At 40.8% G+C, this 15,252-nt stretch overlaps 1 protein-coding gene across 1 annotated transcript in view; it reads right to left on the reverse strand.

Annotated features, from left to right (window-relative positions):
- The window catches only part of uts2r2 (urotensin-2 receptor 2), a 58,810-nt gene that overhangs the window by 43,119 nt on the left and 439 nt on the right, over nt 1–15,252 (reverse strand). The window contains exons 2-6 of the mRNA XM_034707395.1: nt 13,382–13,608; nt 7,063–7,138; nt 6,927–6,969; nt 3,157–3,221; nt 2,514–2,570 (exon numbers count right to left, since the gene is read on the reverse strand). Coding sequence (XP_034563286.1) covers nt 2,514–2,570; nt 3,157–3,221; nt 6,927–6,969; nt 7,063–7,138; nt 13,382–13,608 — 468 coding nt within the window. The remainder of the gene's footprint in view (nt 1–2,513; nt 2,571–3,156; nt 3,222–6,926; nt 6,970–7,062; nt 7,139–13,381; nt 13,609–15,252) is intronic.

A 15,252-nucleotide genomic window follows, 5' to 3' on the forward strand; every position in this document is an offset into this window, starting at 1 on the left:
CAGGAAACTCCCCAGATCTTAATCCCATTGAGAACTTGTGGTCAATCCTCAAGAGGCGGGTGGACAATCAAAAACCCACAAATTCTGACAAACTCCAAGCATTGATTATGCAAGAATGGACTGCCATCAGTCAGGATTTGGTCCAGAAGTTGATTGACAGCATGCCAGGGAGAATTGCAGAGGTCTTGAAAAAGAAGGGTCAACACTGCAAATATTGACTTATTGCATGAATTCTGTGTAATTCTCAATAAAAGCTTTTGATACTTATGAAATGCTTCTAATTGTATTTCATTATACCATAGAAACATCTGACAAAAACAACTAAAAACCCTGAAGCAGCAGACTTTGTGAAAATGTAATATTTGTGTCATTCTCAAAACTTTTGGCCATGACTGTAGATTACTGATTATACATTTCCCCATGAGTGAATGACACCAAAAGCATTGCAGTAAGGTGCCGTGTCCACTTTCACTGTGTTTTGTGCTGGCAGCACTAGTGTTGTAGTACACAAGACCCTTTTTTTTTTTTAAAAGCACTGTTACTCGGTCTTGTCTCGGTCTTGGACTGGGCGAACTCAGTATTTTATATCGAGACTGGTTGAGACCACCACTGATGCACTAATAACCCCCCCCTCGATCCCTAAATGTCTTGGTCTTGTCTTGGTCCCAGTGCACTCTTGTCTTGGACATGTCTTGGTCTTGGTTAATGTGGTCTTGACTAGGGGTGACCCCAAACAGTCGAATATTGGACGATTCGTTCTAACGAGCCTTAGTCGACTGCCAATCTCATAGTGGAACATTTGCATATGAAACGTGGATCATTCCATTCAAACCATGGGGGTGCTCAATGTCTAATTTTACATTATCTTCCTTTTTCCCATAATAATAGTGTCTCATAAATCCTATTTTGATATAAATATAAACTTATTTAATGTAATTCTGAGAACAGCTCTTGAAGTGTTAAATCTCCTTAAAGTGGTAATTAAATCTCCCCTGGTAATTAAAGGTGGACTCTCCCATTTAGCGGGGACCTGTGGAGCAGACGTACCTCAGCTGGTCTTTAAATCTGTCTATGTTCATGGCAGCTCAAAATGTCAGGAAATAAAACTTCAGTTGATCCTAAAAAATAGTGATGAAGATGAGGAGCAGCTTCATGAAGAGGGCTGTGAGATCAAGGATTACCGGACCACACAAAAACTGTACGGGGCCAAAAGAACGAGGAGGGATACCCAAAGCTGTCCGAAGCCTCAGAAACAATCCACAGCATCCCATCCACCTCCACACCATCAGAGAGGATATTCTCAAAGACAGGATTTACAGTCAAAGCAAGGAGCGCACTTCTGCCCGTACACACGATGGTTTTCCTCACGTACAGTTTGAAAAAGCTCAAGCGGACAAAGACGTGATGAAAGACTGTTTTAAAAGGTTCTGTTAAGAGATTTAAAAACCCTTTAGCTGGTTCAGGTTTGATTTTGAACATTATACAAATGTTTAGTCTTAAGTTGGACAAACTACCCTCCACAGTGCTGCTCTCTCTGTGTGAACACTGTTTAAATATCTCCTGATTCCTTATTCTATGATGGAGCGTTGTTCCATGTTTAACGGATGGTGGTCTTATTTGAGTTTTCTCTCCTTCATCACCTCGTTGTTTTTGCAATATAGATTTAAAAAATCTAAGTTTTATACTTATAATATTCTGTTGTCCCTTTTACTTTAAGCTATGAGTCTCTTAATTGTAAAGGGTTATGTGTAATATTGTCATGCGGTCACCATCATGCAGACTTTGGGTCAATAAGGAAAAACAACAAACATTCCACTATTAGTCGACTATGGGCAAAATCTGATGAATCAGATTCCACTAAGCAAATCCTTAGTCGGGCTCACCCCTAGTCTTGACTACAACACGAGGCAGCACCTATTTTCTATCCAAACTCAATGTGATATAGCGTCCTCAGCGTCAGATTGTTGTCTCAGCGCTCTCAGTTGAAAACAGTTCAACTTTTAGAACACCGCCGCGTCATCAAAGTCACTTCTTGATCACCGACCAATCAGAATCAAGAAGGGGCGGGACCTCTGATATCACCTTTGTCAACAACAATGGCGGAGATCCATACAGATGAGAAAAGTTATCACACTTGGTTTTTCGAGGTAAAATTTCAGAGTTTAGTGCTGCTGATGCTCTGACACGATTTCTGTCAGTAGTTTTTACAGTATACTGTTGAAATGTCATTGAATGAAAGCAAATATGAAGCATACAGAGCATTTTAGAACAGACCCAACGGTCACTTAGGGAAGTGGAAGTGCCGCGGGATGACTTTAACCTTGTAACAGTAAACGCTGGTGAGAAATGCTAGAAATGCAAGAGCAAAAAACGGCAGCAGTGGACATGGCACCTAAAGAACTCTGTTAACTTTTATTTCCATCATTCGACCATGTTTCTGTTTTTTTAGATGTTGCATTTCTTATTTTGGAGAAAGGGGAAATAAACATGTTTATTTTAGGATCCATAGTCACCTGTACAACTCGAAGTCCTCCTGAGTGAAAACATCTCCGATCTGATCCACAAAATACCTGCAGACACACACCAGCACACAATCAGAGACGCAGACATGCAAATCAGCCAATCACATGAGCAGACATGAGACAGACACAGGGGAGGAGACGAGCAGACGAGACCAGCTCTGTTAGCATGAATTAACTTTTGTGGCATGGCACAGTCAACAGCTGTGCCACACATCAGATAGCAAATCCTGACGGCCTCACATCAGGAACTACCCAGCGGGGGGGTGAAGGGTGTGAGCGCTATCGTCATCACATCCTGATTAGAATCTGCCAGTGAGTCCCTGAGGATCTCGTGTCAGCTGCCTGCCCACTGGGAAAAGGGAGCTAAATAAGGTGGGATTGAATGGAGGGGGGAGGAACTGAAGAGGATGGAGAGGAGCGGCTCATCCACATAAAGCTGGGTTCTTCTGGCAGTGATGGATGAGGGCTGTACGGGTCGTTGGACCTGCAGAGTACAGCTAACCCCGACCAGCTTCAGTAAGATTGATGATGAGGGAGGGGGAATATATTCTGCAAATGTTACACATCATGCAAAATGTTATTTTGGGATAGTTTGGAAGGAACAACAAAAAACAGACAGGGTAAACTTTCCCACCTGTAAATGTTCACAAACTGCTTCCCCATGGACAACGCTCCAGAGTGCAGGTCCAGTATGGAGGCCTGTGGAGGACAAACAGGACACACGATTTTAACTATGGAGTTCCTCAAGGAAGCATTCTTGGGCCGATTTTATTCTCCTTATACATCTTACCACTCGGATACATTATCTCCAGCCATCATATCAATTACCAATTCTACACAGACGACACCAAACTGTACATCTCTATCTCACCACATGACCCAAACACTCTTCTCTCCCTCACCGCCTGCCTTTCTGACATCAATGTCTGGATGAGTGAGAACTTTTTAAAGCTGAATGAAGATAAAACTGAGATTCTTTTAATAGGACCCAAAGCAGCCAAAGAACAACTCCAGACTACTCTGAGAGATTTTAACAGTCAAATTAAATCAAAGGTCACAAACCTGAGAGTGGTTTTAGATCCAGATTTTAATTTTAATGCTCATTTTAACAAGGTCATAAGTACTTCATTTTATCATCTCAGAAACATTAAGTCAGACCTTTTTTTATCGCAGAAAGATGCCGACATTTTAACACATGCTTTTATTACAAGCCCCATCAACTACAGCAACTCCCTTTTTACAGGCCTGCCCAAAAAGTCTTAAAGAAAGCTGCAGCTTGTTCAGAACGCTGCTGCCAGAGTTTCAACACGAAAAAATAAATCAGATCACATAACTCCTCTTTTAAAAACTCTGCACTGGCTCCCTGTTTCTTATAGATTTAAAAGTTATTTTACTTGTTTTTAAAACTCTTAACAGCCTCGCTCCTCCATACAGTCATGGCCAAAAGTTTTGAGAATGTCACAACTATTAATTTTCACAAAGTCTGCTGTTTCAGTTTTTATAATGGCAATTTGCATATACTCCAGAATGTTATGAGGAGTGATCAGCTCAACTGTAATTAATTGCAAAGTCCCTCTTTGCCTTGAAAATGAACTTTATCACCAAAAACACATTTCCACTGCATTTCAGCCCTGCCACAAAAGGACCAGCTAACATCATTTCAATGACACACAGGTGTCACACACATTAACACAGGTGTGGGTGTTGATGAGGACAAGGCTGGCGATCAATCTGTCATGATTGAGTGACTGGACACTTTAAAAGGAAGATGGTGCATGACACCATTGTTCCTCATCTGTTAGCCATGGTTACCTGCAAGGAAACACGTGCAGCCATCATTGCATTGCACAAAAAGGGCCTAACAGGGAAGTTTATAGCAGCGAGTAAGATTGCACCTCAGTCAACAGTCTATCCAATTATCAAGAACTTCAAGGAGAGAGGTTCAATTGTTGCCAAACAGGCTCCAGGGCGCCCAAGAAAGTCCAGCAAGCGCCAGGACCGTCTCCTGAAGGTGCTACAGCTGCGGGATCGGGCCACCACCAGTGCAGAGCTTGCTCAGGAATGGCAGCAGGCAGGTGTGAGTGCATCTGCACGCACAGTGAGGCGAAGACTTTTGGAGGAAGGCCTGGTGTCAAGGAGGGCAGCAAAGAAGCCACTTCTCTCCAGTAAAAACATCAGGGACAGACTGATATTCTGCAGAAGGTACAGGGACTGGACTGCTGAGGACTGGGGTAAAGTCATTTTCTCTGATGAATCCCCTTTCCCATTGTTTGGGGCATCTGGAGGAAGGCTTGTTCGGAGAAGACGAGGTGAGCGCTACCATCAGTCCTGTCTCTTGCCAACAGTGAAGCATCCTGAGACCATTCATGTGTGGGGTTGCTTTTCGGTCAAGGGAGTGGGCTCTCTCACAATCTTGCCTAAAAACACAGCCATGAATAAAGAATGGTACCAGAACGTCCTCCGAGAGCAACTTCTCCCAACCATCCAAGGGCAGTTTGGTGATGAAGAATGCCTTTTCCAGCATGATGGAGCACCTTGCCATAAAGCAAAAGTCATAACAAAATGGCTCAGGGAACAAAACATTAAGATTTTGGGCCCTTGGCCAGGAAACTCCCCAGATCTTAATCCCATTGAGAACTTGTGGTCAATCCTCAAGAGGCGGGTGGACAATCAAAAACCCACAAATTCTGACAAACTCCAAGCATTGATTATGCAAGAATGGACTGCCATCAGTCAGGATTTGGTCCAGAAGTTGATTGACAGCATGCCAGGGAGAATTGCAGAGGTCTTGAAAAAGAAGGGTCAACACTGCAAATATTGACTTATTGCATGAATTCTGTGTAATTCTCCATAAAAGCTTTTGATACTTATGAAATGCTTCTAATTGTATTTCATTATACCATAGAAACATCTGACAAAAACACCTAAAAACCCTGAAGCAGCAGACTTTGTGAAAATGTAATATTTGTATCATTCTCAAAACTTTTGGCCATGACTGTACATCACTGATCTCCTGTCATTTTATGTTCCAGCTCGATCACTGAGGTCCTCCAATGCTTCCCTTTTAAATGGTCCTCATGTGTCTCACAGAGAGAGAGAGAGCTTTGTGTTTTTAAGCCCCTGATCTATGGAACTCTCTGCCTTTGGACATTAGAACGGCGAGCTCTCTGAGTGTTTGTAAAAGTAAACTTAAGACTTGCCTTTTTAATCTAGCTTTTAATTTTGAGTAATTTATTTTTAGCCTTGGACTGCCTTATTATTATTATTATAATCATTGTTTTAACATTTCTCTCTGTTTTTTTGTGAAGCACTTTGGGCTGCATGTTTATATGTATGAAAGGTGCTATATAAATAAAGTTGAATTGAGTTACTGAAAGCACACATGCTGCTCAGTGATGGTTACAGGGTTTACTGCAGGTCCCTCTGTGCTCTTTATGTAGCGCTCTACCTTTGACCTTTACGTGTTATTGCTTTCCTAGAGTTAGCCCTGTGTTTGCTGAGGACCAGGTGGAGCTGGGGACAGACAGCAGGAAAGAGGGCATGCCAGGGACTCTCACAAACCTCTGGGTGACTGTTTTGCCTGCCAGAGTGTATCAACAAGCCTCCTCTCTACTTTTTGTGAAAGTGTGCCCCCTAGTGTCAGTAGAGGCCCATTACAGCATGCTGTTTGAATAATTTGGAGGATTTGTTTGTGAGTAAAATCAAGGTAGATACTGGTGACTGGCTGAATCTCATTGTCCTCCCTGAACCCTGAATCCTGAACCCTTATGACTTAATTGATGTCATCTGGAAAGTGATATAGGCTTAGACTGCTGGGCACACTGGGATCCTATCTCACCCCCAATCACTTACTTTAACTCTTCCTGTCCCATTAAAGTTACTAACCATAGACCTTTCTGGAGTCCCTGAGCTCCCTTGTCTCGTAGGTTCCTCTGGATCTCTGCTGCTGTGGACGTGCCAGACTCCAGCTGCTACAACTACTACTATCCGTCTCACCACTATCATCTCTCTCTCTCTCTTCATCTCCCTCTATCCCTCTCTCCAACACGGTCTCAGCAGATGTGTGTCTAACATGAGTCTGGTCCTGCTGGAGGTTTCTGCCTGTTAAAGGAAGTTTGTCCTTGCCACTGTAACTTGCTAAATGCTGCAAAGTGCTCTGCTCATGGTGGATTAAGATGAGATCAGACTGAGTCCTGTCTGTAAGATGGGACTGGATCTGATCCTGTCTTGATGTTGGGTCTTTGTTAATAATAGAACATAGAGTACGGTCTAGACCTGCTCTGTTTGGAAAGAGTCTGAGGAGAACATTTGAAGGGATTTGGCGCTTTATAAATAAAGATTGATTGATTTCTATCAGTGTGTTCACATTAAGCACAGAAATAAATAAATATAAAGTTTACTCACCCCTCCCTCTGATCCAGCCAGCGCCAGCCCTCTCTCTGCCAGCCTGCGTGTCACACACAGACAGACAGCATTAGCACTGATTCAGCTGCTCTGCTGAGACAGAAGACCATGTATAGAAACACAAGGACATGATTACCTCTGGAGGACCTGAGCTTCCTCCCTCGTCACCACGCTGTCTGTGACTGCCCGGCCACACTTCTGAGGGGTGCACCCTGAGGAGAGAGAGAGAGATATATGTGAGAGAGAATTTGTAAAATGAAAAACCTGTTTTTGGTGCAGTATCTTTTACAAGCTTCAGGCCCCAAAGCAGCCAGAGAAAGTAGCTTGTACAGAAGCAAAGTGCAAGGTAAGGAGTTCACTGGAGTTTTGCTCATTAACACAACAGAACTCAGGGTTTCACTCCAACCTCTGTGGATTTTAATTTACCGCCCCAGGCCTGAGTCTCCCACTGTGCCTGTTCAGACACTGAGGAAGCAGAACCTGAACTTTCAGCAGCGCACGCATTTAATGAGACGTGTCCATTTTATTGTTGTTTCAAATTACACAGAGGACGAGGAGTCTGGCAGGTTTTGATTTTCTGTCTTGAATGAAGCTGAAACACTTTGATTCTGATACATTATAAATATTCAGATAAAGATGTTTTATAATTTATTCTGCACATTGGAGGCCAGGACTGCCCACTGGCTCACTGAACTCACCCCAGAACTGAAACCGTAAATCAAAAGCAATTCAAGTATTCATGAAAAGTGATTTGTTGTCCATTTTAAATGTTCCTCATGTGTTCCTCACAAGAGAGCTTTCTGTTCTTCTAAACTCTGAACTCCTTTCTAATCTGGATTTTAACTTGAAGTAATTTCCTTCAGTAATTTTTTAGCCCCAGACTGCATTATAACCATTATGACAATTGTTTTAGCATCATTTTTTAAATTATATTTTATTTTATCTCATTATATCTTGTGTTATTTATCTGGTGTTAATCTGACTGTATTGTATTGATTTTATTATATTATATCTTATTCTATTTTCATATTTTTCTGGTATTTATCTGATTGTTTTTATTGATTTGATTTTATTACATCTTATTACAGTTGTGAGTTGTAATAATAGTTTACATACCCTGGCAGAATTTATGATTTCTTGGGTAGTTTCTGTTGACATCATGATGTAAAAAGAGTAAACACAGTTGTTTGACAATAAATGGTTTCACCCAAACACTAACCATGAGTGAAAAAAAAGTTATCACTCATATTCTCTGAAAAATGGCCCAAAAAAAATCACAAATTCTACCAGGGTATGTAAACCTAGGAGCACAACTGTACATCTTATTCTATTTTTAATTCTTATGTTATTTTTTCGGGCTGTATGGTGGTGCAGTGGGTACCTGTTGCCTCACAACTAGAAGGTTCCTGGTTTGGGTCCCCGGTCGGGCAGGTGCCGTTCTGTGTGCATGTTCTCTCCGTGCATGTGTGGGTTCTCTCCGGGTACTCCGGCTTCCTCCCACAGTCCAAAAACATGCACTCCAGGTTAATTGATCACTCTAGATTGCCCGTAGGTGTGAGTGTGTGCGTTAATGGTTGTCTGTCTCTCTGTGTTAGCCCTGTGATAGGTTGGCAACCTGTCCAGGGTGTACCCTGCCTTCCGCCCGAAGCCAGCTGGGATAGGCTCCAGCCCCCCATGACCCCTAACGGGATAAGCGGTCAAGATGGTGTATAGATGGATGGATGGATGTTATTTATCTGATTTTATTTTATTCAATCTTGTTATATCTTATTTATTTATTTTATTTTGTTGGTGTTCATCTCAAGTTATTTAATCTTTTTTTAATCTTATTCAGCTTATTTAATTTTTAATTTTTATGATTTTTTTTTCTGTTACTCATCTTATTGGATTGTATTGATCTGATTTTATTTTTTCTAATTATATTGTATTACTTTTTTTTTTCTTTTCTGGTATTTATCTGATTTTATTTTAGTGTTTTTATTGTAATGATTTGATTTGATTTTTCTGGTATTCATCTGATTTTATTTCATTGATTTTATTTCATTGATTTTATTTCATTGATTTTATTTCATTGATTTTATTTTATTCTATCTTATTCTATTTATTCTTCTTTATATTTCTGGTATTTATCTGATGTTAATTTATTGATTTTATTGCAATGATTTGATAGAATTTTTCTGGTATTTATCTGATTTTATTTTAGTGATTTATTTGTTATGATTTGATTTCTAAGTATCTAATTTTACTTTCCTCTATCTTGCTTTAGTCTTTGATCATGTTGCCTCTTGCTGTTGTTTTCTGTCTCTTTTCTTTTGTGAATCCCATTGGGCTGCATGCCTGAATGTATGAAAGATGCAGTATAAATCAAAATGAGTTGAGTTGAGTCCATATGTGTTAAGATAAAACACCAAACAGCCTCAGCGTGTGGTTATTCCTCTTTTCTTCTTTCACATACCAAGACAACAGCCGAGGATGTCACACTGAGCTTTAGGAAATTGTCCCGGCACATTAGAGAGATGTTTGGTCTCAGAGAGTGTCTGAGTCATCTCAAACTACAGGATCAGGGAAGTACATGCTGACTGTGAGCGGTGTTTTCAGATTGGTAGTCAGATTGGACACCGCTGTACAAAACCAAAATGCTCTACAGGCATTGTGAGAAAATAAGTCTGTGTAGGGAACACAGTTAACTTCAATATTTCTCAATTTGTCGTCCATCTTTTCTTTGAAGGACAGAGTTTGTTTTCTTTCATTGATCAGAAGAAAGATCTGTTCTGCACAGACTGAGGAGTCTTCAAGGTTTCCTGAAGCATGATGTGTGTGTTTAAAAAGGTGACATAATACTCTGTAAATAAATGATCATAGGTTTTAACAGCTGCTGCATTAAAGACTGATGCAAGATGCACATTATTTCAAACTCCTTTATTCAGTGAATATGAACTCAATGAAATGATAATAATATTTCCTTTCCATGCTGCTCTCATGTTGAATGTTTAATAAGAGACGTGACATCAGAACAGGAACATTTCAGTCCTCACAGCTGCAGTGACATTTTGGTCCAGTAAGCTTGCCCTATAGCGCCATCTAGTGGATTACATGTATAACATGTCACAGTCGCACTGCATTGGGAGGAATCATTGTTGTTTTACTCTCCTAACACCTCATTTACTGCCTTTATTGCTTTTATTCATCTCCATTTCTTTATTTTACTGCTTTTATCTGCATATGATGACCACATCACTCCTGTTCTCATCCATCTTCACTGGCTCCCTGTCCAACACCGCATCCACTGCAAAAACCTTCTCCTCACCTACAAAGCTCTTCACAACCTGGCCCCCACTTACCTCTGCGACCTCCTTCATGAATACACTCCCTCCCGCTCCCTCCGCTCAACCTCTGCTGGACTATTAACCATCCCACCGTCACGCCTCAGTACCATGGGTGCCTGAGCCTTCAGCTGCTCAGCACCCAGACTCTGGAACTCCCTCACCCCACATATAAGACAGTCGGACTCCACAACATCATTCAAATCCCAACTCAAAACTCACCTGTTCAAACTGGCTTACTCCCTCTAACTGGACTCTCTGCACTTCACTAGTTTTTAGTTTTTATTTATGACTCTTTTCATTTGTTTGTTTGTTTGTTTGTTTTTATGATGTTTTAATGATGACTGTTTTTATTATCTGTAAGGTGACCTTGAGTGATTTGAAAGGCGCCCAAAATAAAAAGTATTATTATTATTTATTTATTTTTTATTATTATGATATACTGCTTATATCTCTTTTATGTATTCACCTCTTGTTATTATCTTTAAGCTTCTTAGCTTTCATTTATTCTATCTTAATTTATTTCATATCTTTCATCTTGAATCTTGAATCTAAATGCTTTATCTACATTACCAGTCAAAAGTTTGGACACACTTTCTCATTCAATGGTTTTTTATTTATTTTAATTATTTTCTACATTGTAGATTAATACTGAAGACATCAAAACTATGAAATAATCTGGTTTTAATCTGGATTACAACAGTAGTCAAATAGAGCTATCCATTGTGTACTAACCCTACCTCTGAACAACACAACTGATGGTCTCAAACACATTAAGAAGGCAAGTCATTCCACAAATGAACTCTTGACAAGGCTCATGTTCATTAGAAACCATTCCAGGAGACCACTTCATGAAGCAGACTGAGAGAATACCAAGAGTGTGCAAAACTGTCATGAAGGAAAAAGGGGGCTACTTTACAGAATCTAAAATATAAAACAGATTCTGCTTTGTTTAACACTTTTTTGTTCTTTCAATAATTCCATATATGTTCTTTCATAGTTTTGATGTCTTCAGTATTAATCTACAGTGTTTACAATCATTACAATAAATACAAACCCTTGAATGAGAAGGTCTTTCCAAACTTTTGACTGGTAGTATATACAGCTCTGGAAAAAATTAAGAGACCACTGCACATTTTTCTGAAATCAGCATCTCTACATGTATGACAGCCATTCCATTCCAGTGTATGTTGAATTCCAACACAAGCACACCTCATTCTACTTAATGAGGTACTGATTAGGTGATCACCTTAAACAAATCTTATTTAACGAGGAAAAGTATAAAAACCACTGCTGAGGTCATCACTGTTCTCTTGCAATAGGACCAGCTGGATGGCAAAAACAGTGCTAGTAGTACCTCTTAAGTAATTGGAATCAAAAAATAACTATTTACCCATGCCAAAAGAGTTGAAAAGAAAAGTTTTGACTGAGGAAAAGAAGGGTTCAATTCTGGCTTTACTGGCAGAGGGATACAGTGAGCGTCAGGTTGCTTCCATCCTTAAAATTTCTAAGACGGCTGTTCATAAGAACAAAGTCAAGCAGCAGACATTGGGGACAACAAAGCTACAGACCGGCAGAGGGCGAAAACGACTCTCCACTGACCGGGATGACCGTCAACTCATTCGAATGTCACTCAACAACCGTAGGATGACATCAAGTGACCTACAAAAAGAATGGCAAATGGCAGCTGGGGTGAAGTGCACGGCAAGAACGGTTCGAAACAGGCTCCTAGGGGCAGGGCTCAAGTCGTGTAAAGCAAGAAAAAAGCCCTTCATCAATGAGAAGCAGAGGGCTGGGGTTTGCAAAAGACCATAAGGATTGGACCATAGAGGACTGGAGTAAGGTCATCTTCTCTGATGAGTCCAATTTTCAGCTTTGCCCAACACCTGGTCGTCTAATGGTTAGACAGAGACCTGGAGAGGCCTACAAGCCACAGTGTCTCGCACCCACTGTGAAATTTGGTGGAGGATCGGTGATGATCTGGGGGTGCTTCAGCAAGGCTGGAATCGGGCAGATGCGTCTTTGCGAAGGACGTCTGAATCAAGCCACGTACGAGGTTATCCTGGAAGAAAACTTGCTTCCTTCTGCTCTGAAAATGTTCCCCAACTCTGAGGATTGGTTTTTCCAGCAGGACAATGCTCCATGCCACACAGCTAGGTCAATCAAGGTGTGGATGAAGGACCACCAGATCAAGACCCTGTCATGGCCGGCCCAATCTCCAGACCTGAACCCCATTGAAAACCTCTGGAATGTGTCTTGGTACACAGCTACGAGCATGTAGCTATGTGGCTATGCTAACTAGCGCTAGCACTTATCCATGATAAATAAAAATCATCCACTAGATCTTCAAATCTGCAGACGTGGGGAGTAAAACCGACCTCTACCAGAAAGGCAGCAGGGCCTTTCTGAAGGATTGGTCACAGATTTAGTGTTTCTTGTTGTTTTATTTGTCAGTATGTCGACGTGTGTCTTGGTACACAGCTACAGCTACAGCTATGAACATGTAGCTATGTGGCTATGCTAATTAGCGTTAGCACTTATCCATGAAAAATAAAAATCATCCACTAGATCTTCAAATCTGCAGACGTGGGGAGTACAACCGACCTTTGTGTTTATTAAGACAGCCTAGAACTAGCATGCCTCCCTCCTAAGCTCCTTGTTAGCACACATTTGTGCAGGTAATGAAAAACGGGGGAGGGATTCAGTATTATTTTATACAGTCTATGGGCTGAACAAGCTCCGAGCTCTGACTCCGTGACAGACCGGATATTGTTGTTACGTAACAAAAACACTGAAGTCTGAAACGGCTCGTTTCACACACATTTACAGAAAGGTGGAGAAATCAGAACAGGGGCAGAATGGATTTTTTTCATTTTCGGGGGGTTTGTAGACATGCCAGGGACACATATTTCAGGTAGAGAACCATTAAAAAGTCCATTTTGCATGATATGTCACCTTTAAGTGATTGGTGGTGTAGTATTGCCTTTTTTACTGAAGTCAAGGACGATAACCATGACTGTTTTTTGTAACTTGAAAGGCATTAAGTAAACTAATATCTGAAACATGCCACATGTGTTTGTTTAGCAGGCTTGGTGTTATTGCAGTAGAGGTGTGGAAGGTCTGCAGTCTCACCTGGGTAGCGTTTATGGTTCTCGTAGTCGTCAGAGCACTCGACGGTGAACACTCTGGGCTTGGAAGTCACCAGCTCACTCCGGCTGACCAGAGTCTCTGTTACCTCGCTGTCCAGAGAGATCACATACACGAACAAAGTTGCCACCAACACAGACACCGCAACCAGCACCAAGACCACGGGTCCTCGGGTACCCCTCCATGCAGAGGACTGCCGCAGAGCATTACCTCTGTGCAAGACAGAAAGAAGATTATAAAGTGTATGTGACACAGCATTAGTCAGGAAATGACTCTTCACATTTCAACAGTGGTGGACAAAGTACACATCTTCATTAAGTCAGAGTATAGATCCTCCTGGTCAAACATTACTCTAATACAAGGGAAAGTTAAAGTCCTGGAGTACTTGCTTTTAAAAATACTGAAGTATTCAAAGTACTTTTTAAAATATCTCTAAATGTATTTTCACAAAGCATGAGGTCAGTCAAGAATACATGGGTGGACATTCTGCTCCGTTCTGTTTATCTAGAAAACATGATTTCATATGTAAAAAGTCTACCATGAAATATAAACTAAGTTACTACAAGCACAGACAAGTTTACAATGTTCCTCTGGAATCAAAGCAGTGTGTTAGCTCCAGACCTCCACATGCTTTCTCAGGTTAGATGCTGATGTTTTGGAGGCTGTGATGAAGTTAGTGTGGTAAACAGATCAGAGATTTACAACAATACAAACAATCATTCTTTATTTCATATTTTATTTTAAAATATGGCCGTGGTGCTCACGTAGAGAATCATCATCCTTCTCAGTCATAGCCATCATCACCACGACTAAATGAACGACTGATCTGAAGAACGTTTGATCTACGCTCAACCCAGGTACGGCTACACCACTGAGACAAACCAAACACAAGGACACCAACAGTTTACGGTCTTTGGGATCTGATTTCAGAAAAGAAGATTCATCAGCTGACTTCAAAGATAAAGTAGAGAGTAACTAGAGCACTGATAGAAATGTAGAGGAGTCAAAAGGATTATATTTGTCTTTAAATGTAGTAAAAGTAATAAGTTCCCCAAAAATAATACTGAAGTGAAGTACAGATACTCAAAATATGTACTTTGTTACTGTCCAACACTGGGTATAACAAACCTACAACCCCCAAAACCCCAAAAGTTGGAACACTGGGAAAAAATGTTGGTAAAAACAGATTTAAGTAGTTTGCAAATAATTTGAACTTTATCAAAATAGTGCACAGACAACATATCAAATCTAAAAAAAAATTGCATTTTTGCTTGATAACGGGTTAGTACGGCTAAATGTTTGGACAGAGTTAGTGTTCAGTGAATTGAAATAATAAAAATGTCTTGCCTTATACACAGTTTGTGCAGTTTTAAAATCCACAGGGTCAAATAATTTCAATGTTTTTGATTTGGGCGGCAGTAGCTCAGTCCATAGGGACTGGTGGCTGGAGAGGTGCTGGTTCACTTGCCTGGGCACCGAACCCCCAACTGCTTGGGGTGAGCTGGTTGATGGCAGCATCCTCACTCTGACATCTCTCCCTAAGTGCATGTCCACTGCATGTTTGTGCATAAAATTGAATTTCCCCTATGGGGATTAATAAAGTGCATTTCTTTCTTTCTTTCTTTCTTTCTTTCTTGAGGAACAATGAATTTGTGTGTTCACAGAAATCAACATTGTGGACTATTCTGATGGCTCTTCTCTGTAGTACTGACAGTGGTTGCATGGTGTGTTGAAAAGGCCTCCATGTAGAGAAAAACACATGCAGACCTGTCCCAATATACTAGACTTTTACTTCAGATGATCCATTTCCGTGTTAATTCATGTGTGTGATATTTGACTTACTAACCAGATGTATT

Source organism: Notolabrus celidotus, chromosome 18 (genome assembly GCF_009762535.1).
Source record: "Notolabrus celidotus isolate fNotCel1 chromosome 18, fNotCel1.pri, whole genome shotgun sequence".
NCBI classification, from domain to species: domain Eukaryota; kingdom Metazoa; phylum Chordata; class Actinopteri; order Labriformes; family Labridae; genus Notolabrus; species Notolabrus celidotus.